The following is a 17,231-nucleotide window of genomic DNA, read 5'->3' on the forward strand; positions in this document are numbered from 1 at the left end:
TGGTGTCACAACAAAAAGCCATACTCAATGTTAGCAAAACTAAGGTATCCATGGAGAGGTTGTTCACTGGATTTGAAATTGGATGAATGGGAGAAGCCAGAGAGTAGTGGTGGATGGTTGCTTCTCAAACTGGAGGCCTGTGACTAGTGGTGTGCCTCAGAGATCGGTGCTGGGACAATTGTTGTTTGTATCAATGTTCTGGGATGATAATGTGGTAAATTGGATCAGCAAGTTTGCAGATAACACTAAGATTGGATGTGTTGTGGACAATGAGAAAGGTTTTCAAAGCTTGCAGAGGGATCTGGACCAGCTGGAAAAACAGGCTGAAAATGGCAGATGGAATTTAATGCAGACGTGTGTGAGGTGTTGCAGTTCGGAAGGACAAACCAAGAAAGGATGTACACGGTGAATAGTAGGGCACCGAGGAGTGCGGTAGAACAGAGGGATCTGAGAATCCAGGTGCATAATTCCCTGAAAGTGGCATCACAGGTGGATAGAGTTGTAAAGCGAGCTTTTGGCACATTAGCCTTCATAAATCAAAGTACCTTTACGATTATCCGAAAACCACTTAATCAAAAATCTCAGTTATCTAATTTTTTTTTGGTGGCAACATGGCATCACAAGTTGAAAAAAAAATTCACCTGGCCACGACTGGAACCCTCGATCCGTGCTAAATACATTGGCCCCGACTCCATGCCCATTCGTCTTACAGATATCTTTTATGAGGCACCTTTCTGAATGCCCTCTGAAAATCCAAGTATACAACAAGCACCTGTTCCCCTCTATCTACGGCACTCGTTACATCACCAGGCTGTTCATACTCGATGGCAGTTCAGACCAGGTGAGGAACCCACGAAGGCTGTGGGCTGCTGGAGACTGACTCGAAACTGGCTGAAGGGGTACCAGGTAAGTGAACCGGAATGTGGGAGGCTGCCGAGGCCGCTGAAGGGTTCATGATCATATCGGAGGTTTGGATCTGGAGTTCGGGCTGCTGACGGTTTGGACTGAACTGTGTGGGCTGCAGAGGATGCGGAAGCGCTGGAAGTGAATCCACGGACAGTCGGTGACTCTGAGGGGGAAATTCTCTTCTGCTTCTTTTTGTCTGACTGTAAGAAGAACTTCAGGCAATTTCTGCCAATTGGGGAATCTGTCTGCCTTCCAGCAGGCAAAAGGCATTTTCATGTAGTATGACACTGTTTTTATTACAATGACAACAAATTAAATCTTGAATCTAAATGTATCCTCAAGTATAAAAGGCCTTTAATAAAGTACCATGTAACAGGCACGAAAGGCAGATCACACATCAGAGGACGGGAGTAAATGACAACTATTTGCTGTGACCAGCAGTGGGTGATGATGTTCCACAAGAATTAGGGCTGGGGCCACCGCTTTTCACGATTTACAATAACGACTTAAGATTCTGGAACCAAAAACACACTGTTTATGGTTGCAAATGATACCTGATGGACAAATATTTGGCAAATAAAGTTCGACACAGATGGATTCAAGGTACAAGTATATATGTGGGTGGGAAGATTAAGGAGGTCACTTATTTCTTGGCAGGTAAGGGTCTTGTTGGGGTACAGGAAAAAAGGGTTCCCCAAATGTTGGCCTTCATAAATCGGAGTATTGAATTCAAGAGTAGGGAGGTTATGATGAAATTGTACAAGGCATTGGTGAGGCCAAATTTGGAATACTGTGTACAGTTTTGGTCACCAAATTATAGGAAAGATATAAACAAAATAGAGAGAGTGCAGAGAAGGTTCACGAGAATGTTGACAGGATTTCAAGGTTTGAGTTACAGGGAAAGGTTGTGCAGACTGGGGCTTTTTTCTCTGGAGCGTAGAAGATTGAGAGGGGACTTGATAGAGGTGTTTAAGATTTTAAAAGGGACAGAGAGTAAATGTGGATAGGCTTTTTCAATTAAGAGTGGGGGAGATTCAAACTAGAGGACATGGTTTAAGATTGAAGGGGGAAAATTATAAGGGGAACATGAGGGGAAATTTCTTTACGCAGAGGGTGGTGGGGATGTGGAATGAGCTTCCGGCAGACGTGGTCGAGGCGGGATCATTGGTTACATTTAAGGAAAGACTGGATCGTTACATGGAGAGGAGGGGACTAGAGGGGTATGGACCGGGTGCTGGTCAGTGGGACTAGGAGGGTGGGGATTTGTTACGGCATGGACTAGTAGGGCCAAACTGGCCTGTTCTGTACTGTAAGTGGTTATATGGTTATAAGTACAATATGCCAATCGTGAAAGCCTGTGCTACAGGCCATAAATATAGGCCTATCTTCCTATGGACGCTGTGAGACATGCTGAGTTCCTCCAGCATTTTTGTGCTTTTACCATAAATAAGGAGTTAATTTCTGGATCAAAGTTCAGATTTATTGTCAGAGTACATACATGGCATCACGTACAGCACAAACCTGAGATTATTTTCCTGCAAAAAAAAATGCACTCAAGAAACGTATACAAAAAGAAATGTAATCAAAGAAGTGCTTAAAAAAAAACTGTACAATGCCTACAATAAATCAATAAAGTGCACGTCCGAGTCCTCAAATGTGTCCCTGATTGAGTTTGTTGAGGACTCTGATGGTGGAGGGGTTCTCAGTGGTAGGGAGGGTTTTGCCTGTGATGTTCTGTGCTGTTTCCACTACCTTTTGCAGGGGTTTCCGCTCAGAGATATTGGCGCTCCCATACCGGGCCGTGACGCAGCTGGTCAGCACACTTTCTACAACGCATCTGTAGGTTTGTCAAGGTTTTCACTGTCATGCCGATCCTCCGCAAACTCCAGGGAAAGATTGAAAACTAAGGAAGTGAATCTCAGCTGGGCTGCACCTCAAGTAATGCTGACAGGTCTGGTCTTCAGATGATAGAAAGGACAAAGACATGCAGGAGAGGGTTGAAAGAAGATTTATAAGGGTGATAGTAGAAAGGCAAGGACATATACATCAAAAGAATGAAAGGACAAGTCTATTTTCATGAGAAGAGGGCTGAGGGTTGAACAATAAAGATTCTTAAAATTAGTAAAAGGTTTCAATAGAGTGGCAAAATATTCACTTGTTGAGAAAAGCATAATTAAAAGCCAGAAGAAGGCACTAACCAAAATATTCAATAGGGAGTTCAGAAAAAGACTTCTTTACCCAAAGAATGTGGAACTAGCTCCTGAAGGAATGACTGAAGCTAACAGCACGGCTGCATTTAAGGGGAATATCACTAGGGTGTCTCTTTCCTCTGTTGGCGGCATTCACCAGGAGCATTGTTTAACAAGGGTTCAAAGGGTTATTGTGGATCCCTACTGTCCATCACACAGTATCTTTGACCCACTGATGAACGAGGTACAGGGCATCAAAATCAGCATTGCCAGGCTGGAGAACAGCTTCCTCCTGCAGGCTGTGAGATTGATGAATGGCATCATGTAATCTTGGGTCTCTTATAAATGAGTACATTATTCCAGATTATTTATACGTATTTGTTTTATAATGCTTTTTTATCCATGTATGTGATTGTGTGCTGGGTGAGAAGTGTAGGGACCATGGTACAGTCCGATGATAATAAACTTGAAGCCCAATGTGCTCAAGGGACAGAAAAATACAGTTATACAGTACAGAAACAGGCCCTTCAGCCCAACTTGTTGATACCTCAGCTCGTCCCACTTGCCTATGCTCAGCCCATATCCCTCTAAACCTTTCCAATTTATGTACCTGCCCAAATGACCCACCTCTACCAATTCCTCTGGCAGCTCATTTCATTGGAAGGTACCCCTCATGTCCCCTTTTAATCCTTCCTCTCTCACCTTAAATCTACACCCCCTAGTTTTAGACTCCCACTCCCACCCTGGGAGAAAGACTGAGACTTATCTATACTACAATGGAGTATGACTGGACTGAGTGATTGGTTTTATCTGTGGTGTACACTGTGATGCCAAATGGCTCTTTTCAGGTTTAAAGGGCCAGCATTTTTTTAATATATCGTCCGTGATTAGCAGTGGATCACGAGTGATCCGGGGGAATACAGCACAGGGTACCACCCACCCCTCCCACCCCTCCCACCCCTCCCACCCCCTGAGCAAAAGCCTGGGAGGACCCTACAAGGAAGATGACCATAGCAGCGGGCTCATACAAGGCTGAGGTTGCTGGAAGCAGGATCTTGGGAACCAGGTATCGGGGTCGGGATTCAGGAGGGTGCCGATGGTGAGCAGGGCTCCCAAAGGGCCTCGGGTGCTGACAGCTTCCAAATAGTGACAATTTGGATCCGGGAGCTTGGGTTCACCGCTGGAACGAGCAGGAGGCTGTAGATATTACAGGGGTGCAGGAGGTGAATCTACAGAAACCCAGGGTCTCTGAAGGGACTCTCTTTTGCTTCTCTTTCTCCTATTGATTGGGGCGCTGGACTACTGCCGCCTCCTTGTGAGCCTTATGAGAAGCAAAAGCCGACAGGTTTTATGTATTTGGGTGCATGGCAACAAAGGAACCTTAAATTTTGAATATTTTATCAATCCCTTTACACTTGCTCCTCAATCACCCCCAGACCAGAGTTAGATACGGTGTGAAGTCCCTCTTCACCGCATGTCTTTCACTCCTAGAAAAGGCCATCAGGGATTACAAAGAGAGCAAAGCTCCTACTGCACTGTCCCATCAAACTCAACCCTAGCAGCCACTGACGGTCAGGTTAAAAAATGCAGAGTGAAGACACTGCTCAGGAATTCTCCAAGGACGTGCTACGAGTGCCCTCTGCTGGTTGTAGCTGAATACTTTCTCAGTCTCGTCCGCTTCAGGACTCACAAGTGTGCATCAACTGGGCGTGCAACGTTGATTAGCTCACCCAGACTATCGTAAAAACACAATGCGGAATCACAAGTAGCCACAGAAGCAGCTTATCCAGACCGCCAGTAAGACAGAGAATCTTAACTCAAGTGAGTTATAACTAGGTCCTCTGTGATGCTGGTATCGAGTCTGATTCACCATGGCCCATGCCACCGGGTGTATCATTGTATTTACATGTCCAACTGCCATTTTACTCCGAGCTACATCACAAGAAGAGATTTTTCAGCGGAAAGCAAGAAAGATTTCAAGGAATTTTTTCAAAATCTTGAAGATCTTGGGAGTCACTACCTTGGAGGACCTTTCCTGGACCCAACACACCAATGGTATCGTGAAGAAAGCACGTCAGCGCCTCTACTTCCTCAGGAGTTTGCAGAAGTTTGGCATGACAGTGGAAACCATGGCAAATTTCTGCAGCTGTGTGGTGGAAAGTGTGCCGACCGGCTGCATCACTGCGAAAAGTGCTGTTAAAAGGTAGTGGACACAGCCCAGGACACCATAGGCAAAATCATCCCCACTACTGAGTACATTCTACAGGGAGTGCTACTGTCAGAGAGCAGCAGCGATCATCAAGGATCCACGTCACCCAGCACCCACTCCGTTCTCGCTGCTGCCATCAGGAAAGAGGTAGAGGCGCCACAAGACTTGTACCACCAGGTTCAGGAACAGCTGCTACCCCTTCGCCATCTGACTCCTCAATGATAAATTCAATCAGGACTCTTACTTTTGCACTTTGTTGATTTTTTTCTCTCTGTATTGCACAGTTCGTTTACATTCTTTAATTGTTTACACGTGTACGTTGAGTCAGTTTTCTTTACACTGCCAATAAATCTCCCTTGCCGGCAGGAAAAAGAATCTCAGGGTTGTATGTGATGTCATCTCCGTATGTACTCTGGCAGTAAATCTGAAGTCACGAAGAAGCTGGACCTACTTTAATCCATCTGTCGTCATATATCAACGGAAGACACCATCTCATAGGCCCTCCACGCTACCTGAGATCGCCTGGAACACCTATGTCAGGCTGTTGTTCATTGACCAGAGCTAGCTGTTCAACACCATCATAGCAGCAAACCTCACAACCAAACTGAGGGATCTGGGACAGATCCTCGACTTCCTCATGGGCAGATCTTAATCAGTGCAGATCAGCAATGTCACCTCCTCTCATTGATTATCAACACAGGGGTACCCCAAGGCTGCATGCTTTGACCCCCCACTCTATTCCCACTACGCTCGTGACTGTGCAACCAAGTTTGGCTCCATCACAATCTGCATATTCACTGATGACAGCACCGTGGAAACAATGAGTCATGATACAGAATGGAGATCAAGAATATGATTGAGTGGCGCCAGAAAAACAATCTGCTCTGAATACCATTAACAACGAGGAGCTTATTGTTGATTGTGAGAAGGGAAGACTGAGGGAACCACACACCTGTCCGTATTGATGAGATGGAATTGTAGAGGACCAGAATCTTCACGTTCCTGGGAGTCCTTATATCAGAGGAGCTCTCCTGAAGCCAGTATATCAAGGCAACCATGAAGGCGGCAACTCAACACCTGTTCTAAGGAACCTGAGGAGATTTGACATGTCGTTAAATACTCTGTCATACTTCCAGATGCACTTTGCCCAGGAAAGCAGAAGGCTGCAAAAGGTAGCAAACATAACCAGGTCCATCACAGGCTCCGACTTTCCATCCACTATGTGAGGCGCTCCTTCAAGAAGGCAGCCAGCGTCATAAAGGAACCCCCATCACCCTGGTCACAATCTCTTCTAACTGTGACCTTTATGCAGAAGGTACAGAAGCCTGAAGACCCGCATCTCTGGGTTCAGGAAAAATTTCTTTCCAATAACCATCAGGCTCTTAAAACTCCCCTTGTTACACTAATCAGGGACTGCTCCAACACCACAGAGGTCTCTCTGCACTAGTATAACAATTATTTTCTTGCACTATGGTAACTGAATATTTCTCTATCTTTTGTATTTCTCAACTCTTCTTTCAACTCAATGTATACTATCATAATTCTCCGGCTGCATCAAGTTAGCATTTTGATGTACATTGTACAATATATACGACAATAAACTCATTATCGACTCATCCCCACTCAAAACTTAAGACCATATGATCCAAAGACATAGGAGCAGAAATAGGCTATTCAGCCCATCGAATCTGCCCTGCCACTCAATCATGAGCTGATCCAGTTTCCCACTCACCCCACTCTGCCCGGGCTTCTCTCGATAACCATAATACATAATCTTTGATAGGTTCCTCAAGAACCTCTGCTTTAAATACACCCAATGACCTGGCCTCCACAACTGCCTGTGGCAACAAATTCCACAGATTCACCCTGCTTTGGTAAAGAAATTCCTCAGCATCTCTGTTCTAAGCAGATGCCCTTTGATCATGAAGTTGTGCTCTCTTGTCCTAGACTCTCCCACCGTGGGGAAACAACCTTTATGCATCTACTCTGTACACGTTTTTGAACAATGGAAATGTTTCTCTCAAGAAACATATAATAAGGAAATGAGATTCCCCTTCATTTTCCGAAGCTCCAATGAGTACGGGTCAAGAGCTGGCAAAAGGTCCTCATATGATAACCCTTTCATTCCCAGAATCATCCTAGTGAACCTCCTCTGAACCCTCTCCAATGTCAGCACCTTCTTTCTTAAATGAGGAGCCTAAAACAGCTCTCAATATCCCAAATGAGGTCTCCAAGCCTCAACATCACATCCCTACTCTTATATTCTATTCCTCCAAATGAATGCCGGCTTGCATTGAGAAGGGGCATCTGAAGTCTTTACACCAGAAGCAAACCTCTTGGCCCATCAAGAATCCCTGATAGCAAAGGGTCACAGTGGCCCCTTCAAGAGACCTTTGAACCTACAGATGGAAGCAAGTCATCCCGACCCTGAGGAACTGCCAAGATGGCTCCAATAGTTCAGTGGTTCGAACACTGGTCTTGTAAACCAGGGACCACAGTCAGAAAGCACGCACGCAGAGACGTGGTGCTTCATTCATTGTTTAATACAGAACTAAATGATTCCCCCAGTATACATATATATGAGTGATGACATCATCACGTCCAGCGTGGTTACGTCATCTGCACACAGATGTATATACACAACACTCTCCACCCCCTCCCCCACACAAAATAACTGCTTTGTGAAAATAACATATGGGCAGCCTATTACTAAACTACGATAACTAGGTGGTGTCCTGGACTAAATGGTCAGGATGATGTATATACTAGAAAGTAAATATGTAATATTAAACTGCCAAGTCACTGAACACAATCATTTAGTCGCTCGGGAGGATGTTTGTCCTTGTAATTGTCTCAGAGAGGTAGAATTTCATCTGGTATCTTATCAGAATTGTGAACCTTGGGTGTGGCCATAGGATCATCCACAGCCCTCAAATGATTGGTGTTGTTTCCATATTTTAGTTCCCACCAGAATACAATAAGAACAGGGACTTAGTTTTTTTTTAAGGAGATAACCCCTCTCACCCACAGACCCCTATTATCCCAGCGTTTGCGTAACAGTTCTCCCACTTCGATAGATTTTGTAGACTTATTAGGAAACGTAGATTGTTCTTTTCGAAGGCCAACGTTCGGAAGTACTGTGGAAAGCAGTTCTCAAGTTACATCCAAACATCAGTTCAGCTGGTGTTTGTTTGGTGGTAGAGTGAAGTGTAGTTCTATAGCTTAATAGGAAATCTGCAATTTTATGATTCCATAATCCATCGTGTTTTCTTGTTTTCATGGTCTTCTTGAACATCTGTACAAAATGTTCTGCTTCTCCATTTGTGCTTGGGTGGTAGGGTGCTAACAAGCCTGCGGTGTGAACTGTGGACCATTATCAGAAACCAGTTCAATCAGTAATCCGTACAATGCAAATATTCTTTACAGTTTTTCAGTGGTCTGATCTGTTGTTTTCCTCATGTGTACTACCACTGGCCATTTGGAGTCTGCATCGACTACAATGAGGAAGATTCCCCCCCCCCATGAACAGACCAGCAAAATCAATGTGAATCCTGTGCCAGGGTTGTGATGGCCATTTCTACGGATTTGCTTCAGCTTGGGGGGCTTGGGTTGTACATCTTCTTACGGCCTGTTCAACGTCCAGGCCTACTGAGGGCCACCATCTTCATTCGAAGCATTCCCAGGTGGTTGTTGTGGAGCTCTGATGATAGAGCTGTTTGCCACCGTGTTGGGATGATTGTTCCAGTTCTCCACAATAAACATCCTTCCTCAGTTCATATTTCATGGCCTCTTGTATAAGGTTTAGTTCTTCCTATATCACTTTGGCCTCAGGCCAGCCATTTGACGTGAAGTAGAGGACACTTGATAGTATAGTTTCTTTTTGTTCTTCACTGATTGTTTTCACTGTAATACGTAGACGGTTTGAATCCCTTCCTCGTCACCAGTCTGTCACGTAATTGATGTTCAGAAAGAACTGCACGTGGAGACGTGATGCTTCATTCATTGTTTAATACAGAACTAAAATGGTTCCCCCAGTACCCAGTATATATGAGAGACAACGACATCACGCCCAGTGTGGTTACGTCATACACATGCAGACATATAGATATATAAAACACTCACGAGTTCGTTCTTCACTAGGGCCTCATTTCTGTGAGGGGCACTTGACAAATTGGCAACTCTCTGTCTTCCTTACGGTAGACAAAGGTAAAGAATTTCATGTATGTTATATTCTAAATGTAGTATTGCGTGACAATAATGGAACCACTGTGACATTGCAAACAGCCCAGTAGGAACAGAACCCCAAGATGGCAGCACAGGTAGATGAGGTAGATAAGGCATATGGGATAAGTCCCTTCGCTAGTCCAGGCTATTTTATACAAGAGGTTTTTTTAGGTTAGAGCAGCCATTCTCAACAGGGGCCAGAGCACATTTAATGGGGGCCACAGACTGAAATCATCAAGGTTTTTAATGTAGTTGGAGGGAGAGAAACCAACTAAACTTAACTGCTTCACAGGGAAGGGGGATCATAAACTTTGTGCACGGACCTAAGGGGTCACAGATGAAAAAAGGTTGAGAATGGCTGGGTTAGAGGCCTGTGTACAGGTCTGGCCACCACTGTAGTAAGAATGAAATTCCACTGGAGAGGAGGATGGTACTGAGATGGAGCGTTTCAGTTATGAGAAGATAAGAAGGCTGGGCATGTCTTCTTTAGACAGGGGAAGGCCAAGAGAGTTCCCGAATGAGATATACAAAATAATGAGGATAGATAGGATATATAATAAGAAACCTTTCCCCATTGCAGAGATGTCCATGGTCAGGGGGCATAGGTTTAAAGTAAGGAGCAGGAGGTTGAGAGTGCATCTGAGGAAAACCCTTTTCACCCAGAGACTGGTTGGGGTTTAAACTGACTGGCTGGAGTGGGGGCAGGGTTGGAGGCAGATGCTTTCAGGACATTTAGAAAGTGGATAGCTCTCAAATCATCTTGACAGAGAAGTCTACGAATTAAGCACTGGGAATGGAAGGGACTTGATGGTCAGCAAGGACATGTTGAGCCAAAGAGCCTATTCACACGTTGATTTTCACCTCAACCCTCCCTGGCTCCTCATCTATGACCTCCGGAGCTCAATGGCTACCAGTAATATCCCTTAAAGTCAACCAGCCGGTGCACATTGATGGAGTTTGAAGAGACAACAGATGGTGGAAGAACTTACCAGACCACACAGCACATGTGGAGGCAAAGGGATGAGACCCTACACCAGGACTGAGGGCGGAGAGGGGAAGATGGACGACATATAACTATGAAAGAGAGCGGTGAGGCTGAGGTTGGTAGCAACAGTGGAACTCGATGAGGGGAGAAGGATGATGGGGAGATGGAACAAGGTGAGGAGGGGGAATGTTGAGACAAAGATAAGTGGAGAAAGGGAGAAAGAACCCATGGAATTAGGTGGTGAGGGAAGGGAAAGACTGGCAGGGATGACAGACAGATGGAACCAAATAGAGGAGGGGACAAAAAAGGTGAATTCGGGGAGAAGAAACCCAGGTGGGAAGGTGGAGAGCAGATGGAACCAGGTAGGGGAGGGTTAAAGAGTCTTGATAACGAAGAGGGTGGGAAATGGATGGAAAAGGAGGACAGGGAGCTGAGATGGACAGGCAAGAGTGGGAAAGAAACACGGAGCGTGGGTTACCTGAAATTGGAAAATTCAATGTTCACACCTCTGTGTTGTCGGATTCCCATAAGATGGGATGTTCTTCAAGTTGGTGTTTGGCCTTACTATCTATGGCAGTGGAGAAGGCCAGGAATAGATAGTCCAATGTGGGAAACGAAGAGAAGTTGAAAGGGTACACAACTAGGTGGGTCATTGAGGACAGAACACAGGTGTTCTGCAAAATAGTCACCTAGTTTGCACTTGATCTTGCTGAAGTACAGGAGGCCACTTTGGCAGCACCCAGTGCAATACGTTAAGTTTATTGTCACATGTGTACCAAGGTACATTGAGAAAGTTTGTTTTGCGTGCAATCCAGCCAGTCAACCCATGCATAGCACAGAAATAAAAAACACAGGGCTGTAATGCACGTCGAAAGAGCCAAAAACTTGTTGATTCAAACCAAGGCTTTTATTAACTAAAAGACTGGAGCATATCACAAGTAGGTTGACCAGTCCAGAATGACCTGGTCTGGCTAGGAGCAATCCTTTAAGACCTGCCAGTAGGTAGCACTTACTGAGAGTATAGCCAATCTCTCAGCCAATCACAGTCACCCTACACGACCATCTGTACATATACACATTGGTGATCGAATCTGTAATATCACAAGGGCATAATTACAAAGAGAGATTTGGTTCGAATAAAGCAAAGGCAATTTAGTGTAGCGGTTAGCACAATGCTGTTACAGCACCAGCGACCTGGGTTCAAATCCCACGCTATTTGTATGTTCTCCCTGTGTCTGCATGGATTTCCTCCCACCCTTCAAAACGTGGGGTTGTAGGGTAATTGAGGCATTTGGGCTTTTGGGCCAGAAGGGCCTGTTACTGTCTAAAATATTAAAAATTAAAATTAAATTATTTTACTGGTGTAATACGGTGTTAGTGGTCTTGGAATGTACGAGTGGAGGGAGGGAGAGTTGAGTGATTAAAGTGCAGATGAAGGGAAGTTTGGCTGGAAGCCACTCACAGAATATTGCCACACTCCAGCATAATTTCTTTACTCGAGGTTGGTGAAGATGCAGGTGAATCTCTGCTTTTGCAGGGCTATTTGTCCCTGGATAGTAGCGAGGGTCCAGAAGTTTTAATCACACCTAACCGCAGTGAAAAAGCCTGTTTGCATTTACGCTATCTACACCATACATAATTTTGTAAACCTCTATCAAATCTCCTCTCATTCTTCTACGCTCCAGGCAATACAGGCCTAACTTTTTCTCTTATTACTGGAGGCACCGGGCAATGCTAATATCGACTCTTCGATGGCCTTTACAGCAGGCAAAGTTCACGTAAATTATGTAATTTTTTTTTATTACTCTGTACTACATGTCAATAAAAGGAACCTTGAAGCTCAAACCTGTTTAACCTGTAATGCAGTTTCTCAAGTCCTGGGAACATCCTTGTACACCTCCTCTGCACTCTTTCAATCTTATTGACAACCTACTTGTAGTTAAGTAACCAAAACTGCACACAATACTCCAAACTTGGCTTCACCAATGTCTGATGCAATTTCATTATTACATCCCAGCTCCTATATTCAGTACTTTGATTTACAAAGACCAATATACAAAAGCTCTCTTTAAGACCTGGCCTGTGATGCCATTTTCAAGAATTCTGTATCTGCATTCCCGACTCCCTCTGTCCACTGCACTCTTCAGCGCCCTACCATTTACCATGTATGTCCTACTTTGGTTTCTTTCCAAAGTGCAACATCTCACACTTGCAGGCATTAAATTCCATCTGCCATTTTGCAGCCCAGTTTTCCAGTTGGGCCAGATTCCTCTGCAAGCCTTGAAAGCTTTCCTCACTCTCCACAACACCTCCAATCCCATTCTCCCTCCCTTTCCTTTTGTCTCCTTTCCTCCAGCTCTCCACCCCTTGACTCTCCATTCACCGAGGCATCCCCCCCCCCCCCCATTAGCTGCTGCACCCTGCCTCCCTTCTCCACCTTTTATCTCCTGCCTGTGGAACCATATCATTTATTCAGACACCACCTGCCAACATTATTTCATTCCTTGATGAAGGGCTCTGACCCTATACCTTGGTTCTGTATCTTTATCTTTTCTATATAAAGTATCTGGTTTGACCTGCTGAGTTTCTCCAGCATCATGTTTTGACTTTGTCTGCAGGGCTTTAATCTTTTACATGGTCCAATCTTTATGTCCATCGAGACTGACATGGACCATTCTCTCCACATTGTTCCTTGACCCCGGCAATGCCCTCTGCAACAGTAGGGACCCTCTGTTCACGTCTGCCATTACCAATGAAACCCCCTCCCTCACCCTTTGTGGAGCTGGTTCCTGCCCCCCCCTTCATGGAGCTGGTTCCTGCCCCCCCCTTCCTGGAGCTGGTTCCTGCCCCCCCTTCATGGAGCAGGTTCCTGCCCCCCCTTCATGGAGCAGGTTCCTGCCCCCCCCTTCATGGAGCTGGTTCCTGCCCCCCCCTTCCTGGAGCTGGTTCCTGCCCCCCCCCTTCATGGAGCTGGTTCCTGCCCCCCCCCTTCCTGGAGCTGGTTCCTGCCCCCCCTTCATGGAGCTGGTTCCTGCCCCCCCCCTTCATGGAGCTGGTTCCTGCCCCCCCCCTTCCTGGAGCTGGTTCCTGCCCCCCCCTTCCTGGAGCTGGTTCCTGCCCCCCCCCTTCCTGGAGCTGGTTCCTGCCCCCCCCCTTCCTGGAGCTGGTTCCTGCCCCCCCCTTCATGGAGCTGGTTCCTGCCCCCCCCTTCATGGAGCTGGTTCCTGCCCCCCCCCTTCATGGAGCTGGTTCCTGCCCCCCCCCTTCATGGAGCTGGTTCCTGCCCCCCCCTTCCTGGAGCTGGTTCCTGCCCCCCCCTTCCTGGAGCTGGTTCCTGCCCCCCCCCTTCCTGGAGCTGGTTCCTGCCCCCCCCTTCATGGAGCTGGTTCCTGCCCCCCCTTCATGGAGCTGGTTCCTGCCCCCCCTTCATGGAGCTGGTTCCTGCCCCCCCCTTCCTGGAGCTGGTTCCTGCCCCCCCCCTTCATGGAGCTGGTTCCTGCCCCCCCCTTCATGGAGCTGGTTCCTGCCCCCCCCTTCCTGGAGCTGGTTCCTGCCCCCCCCCTTCATGGAGCTGGTTCCTGCCCCCCCTTCATGGAGCTGGTTCCTGCCCCCCCCTTCCTGGAGCTGGTTCCTGCCCCCCCCCTTCATGGAGCTGGTTCCTGCCCCCCCCTTCCTGGAGCTGGTTACTGCCCCCCCCCTTCATGGAGCTGGTTCCTGCCCCCCCCTTCCTGGAGCTGGTTCCTGCCCCCCGCTTCATGGAGCTGGTTCCTGCCCCCCCTTCATGGAGCTGGTTCCTGCCCCCCCTTCATGGAGCTGGTTCGTGCCCCCCCCCTTCATGGAGCTGGTTCCTGCCCCCCCCTTCATGGAGCTGGTTCCTGCCCCCCCTTCATGGAGCTGGTTCCTGCCCCCCCCCTTCATGGAGCTGGTTCCTGCCCCCCCCTTCCTGGAGCTGGTTCGTGCCCCCCCTTCATGGAGCAGGTTCCTGCCCCCCCTTCATGGAGCTGGTTCCTGCCCCCCCCCTTCCTGGAGCTGGTTCCTGCCCCCCCCTTCCTGGAGCTGGTTCGTGCCCCCCCTTCATGGAGCTGGTTCCTGCCCCCCCTTCATGGAGCTGGTTCCTGCCCCCCCCCTTCATGGAGCTGGTTCCTGCCCCCCCCTTCCTGGAGCTGGTTCGTGCCCCCCCTTCATGGAGCAGGTTCCTGCCCCCCCTTCATGGAGCTGGTTCCTGCCCCCCCCCTTCATGGAGCTGGTTCCTGCCCCCCCCTTCCTGGAGCTGGTTCGTGCCCCCCCTTCATGGAGCAGGTTCCTGCCCCCCCTTCATGGAGCAGGTTCCTGCCCCCCCTTCATGGAGCAGGTTCCTGCCCCCCCTTCATGGAGCAGGTTCCTGCCCCCCCCTTCATGGAGCTGGTTCCTGCCCCCCCTTCATGGAGCTGGTTCCTGCCCCCCCCCTTCATGGAGCTGGTTCCTGCCCCCCCCTTCATGGAGCTGGTTCCTGCCCCCCCTTCATGGAGCTGGTTCCTGCCCCCCCCCTTCCTGGAGCTGGTTCCTGCCCCCCCCTTCCTGGAGCTGGTTCGTGCCCCCCCCCTTCATGGAGCTGGTTCCTGCCCCCCCTTCATGGAGCTGGTTCCTGCCCCCCCTTCATGGAGCTGGTTCCTGCCCCCCCCTTCATGGAGCTGGTTCCTGCCCCCCCATCCCCATCACCTCCGCTGGTTCCCACCTGATGGCCCCTCCCCCCTCCGGACCCGGGTCAGAGGTCAGGCCTGAAGCCCGACCCTCGCCCTCACCCACCTGAGTGTAGTGAACCCGCAGCGGCCGCAGGAAGCGGGAGGAGCGACAAGGCCCGACCTCCACCTCGCTCAGCGACTCCATCGCCGCCCGGCCGTCTCTCAGCGGCGGGGAGAGGGGGCGGGGCCAGCGCGGGCTGCCAATCAGCGCCAGGGGCGGGGCCAGCGCGGGCTGTCAATCAGAGGCAGGGGCGGGGCTAGGGCGGACTGTCAGTCGGTCCTGGGGCGGAACCAGCCGGCCGTCTCTCAGCGGCGGGGAGAGGGGGCGGGGCCAGTGCGGGCTGCCAATGAGCGCCAGGGACGGGGCCAGCGCGGGCTGCCAATCAGCGCCAGGGGCGGGGCCATTGCGGGCTGTCAGTCGGTCCTGGGGCGGAACCAGCCGGCCGTCTCTCAGCGGCGGGGAGAGGGGGCGGGGCCAGTGCGGGCTGCAAATCAGCGGCAGGGGCGGGGCCAGCGCGGGCTGTCAATCAGAGGCAGGGGCGGGGCCAGGGCGGACTGTCAATCAGAGGCAGGGGCGGGGCCAGTGCGGCTGTCAGTCAGTCCTGGTGCGGAACCAGCCGGCCGTCTCTCAGCGCCGGGGAGAGGGGGCGGGACCAGCACGGACTGTCAATCAGCGCTGGGGACGGGTCCAGCGCGGGCTGTCAGTCAGTGCTGGAGGTGGGGTCAGCCTGGCCATTGCTCAGTGACGGAGAAGTGGGGGCGGATCCCGCGGCTGTCAGTCAATGCCGGGGCGGCGCCAGTGCAGCTGTCACTCATCCCTGGGGGCTGGACCTGCCAAGGTTGGAGCATCTCAGACGCTGCCTGACAAGTTGAGCATTTCCAGCATTTGCTGTAAATGACATAATTCTGTCGCCTTTCCTTATTGTTATTCCCTCCCGACTCACCTCGCCAATTAATTAAAGTAAAAAGACAATAAATAGATAAGAATAAAGAACATTACTGCACAAGATTGGCCATTTTGGCCCATGGTGTCGTACCGACCTACACAAAAAGGCTAAATCTTCCCGACCCTGTAACCCTCTATTTTTCTTCCATCCAATGTGCCTGTCTAAGAATCTCTTAAATGCCACTAATGTTCGAGCCTCCAAAACTATCCTTGGCAAAACATTTTGGGCACCCACAACTCTTCCTAAAAACTTCCCAGGGTGGCACAGTTGGCGTAGGCATTTAGCACAGCGTCAGCATTCGGGACAGACAGGGGTTCAAATCCCACACTGTCTGTAAGGAGTTTGTACATTCTCCCCATGTCTGCGTGGGTTTTCCCCAAGGGCTCCCGTTTCTTCCCACCCACCAAAATGCATGGGTCGTAGGTTAATTTGGGTATTTGTGGGCTCGGGCTCGTGGACCAGAAGGAAAAACAAAGAGATGCTGGAGGAACCCAGTGGGTCTCGCCGATGTTTCGGGCCTGAGCCCTTCTTCAATGTGTGGGAATAAAAGAAATGGCAGGGTGGAGAAAAGCCAGGAGAAAGGAAAGGTGAGAATTAATATAGGGAGTGAGGGGGTTGGCTCTCTGAATGCAGAACTAAGGAGGGAAATGGGAAAAGGGAGAGCGATGAAGGAAAGCACACATGGGGTGGGGGGCGTGGTTAGCTAATGGAATCCTGAAAAGTCAATGTTAATACCGTTAGGTTGGAGGGTGCCCAGATGGAAGATGAGGTGTTGTTCCTCCAATTTGCAGGTGGTCTCTGTCTGGCAGTGCGTGAGACCATGAAGAGACATGTCGGCGAGGGAATAGGGAGTGGCCAGAAGGGCCTGGCTCCCTGCTGAATGTCTAAATTTAAATTCAAAGCAAAATGTGAAAGTGAATGAACCCTCAATAATCTCTCCTTGACAATCCTGACTCCAAAATACATCTGTATTTTAAATCTTTATCACCCACTGTGAATGGCAGGGTGAATCCCCTCTCCTGCCTGCCTTCATTGTATGAAGAAATCACA

At 49.0% G+C, this 17,231-nt stretch overlaps 1 protein-coding gene across 8 annotated transcripts in view; it reads right to left on the reverse strand.

Moving 5' to 3' along the window:
* The window catches only part of nudt14 (nudix (nucleoside diphosphate linked moiety X)-type motif 14), a 128,894-nt gene extending 113,222 nt beyond the window's left edge, over positions 1-15,672 (reverse strand). For 2 of the 8 annotated variants that reach the window (XM_069915758.1, XM_069915749.1), the window contains exon 1: positions 15,299-15,342. Coding sequence is in view for 3 of the 8 variants with exons in the window: in XM_069915760.1 (XP_069771861.1) it covers positions 15,299-15,379 (81 nt within the window). In the remaining 5 variants the exon portion in view is untranslated. Of the gene's footprint in view, positions 1-6,256; positions 6,396-9,426; positions 9,524-11,975; positions 12,014-15,298 lie in introns of those variants that run through there. The other 6 variants (XM_069915756.1, XM_069915760.1, XM_069915748.1 and 3 more) reach the window with 6 other exon arrangements.
* Positions 15,673-17,231: the final 1,559 nt, after the last annotated feature.

Source organism: Narcine bancroftii, chromosome 2 (genome assembly GCF_036971445.1).
Source record: "Narcine bancroftii isolate sNarBan1 chromosome 2, sNarBan1.hap1, whole genome shotgun sequence".
In the NCBI taxonomy this organism is placed as follows: Eukaryota; Metazoa; Chordata; class Chondrichthyes; order Torpediniformes; family Narcinidae; genus Narcine; species Narcine bancroftii.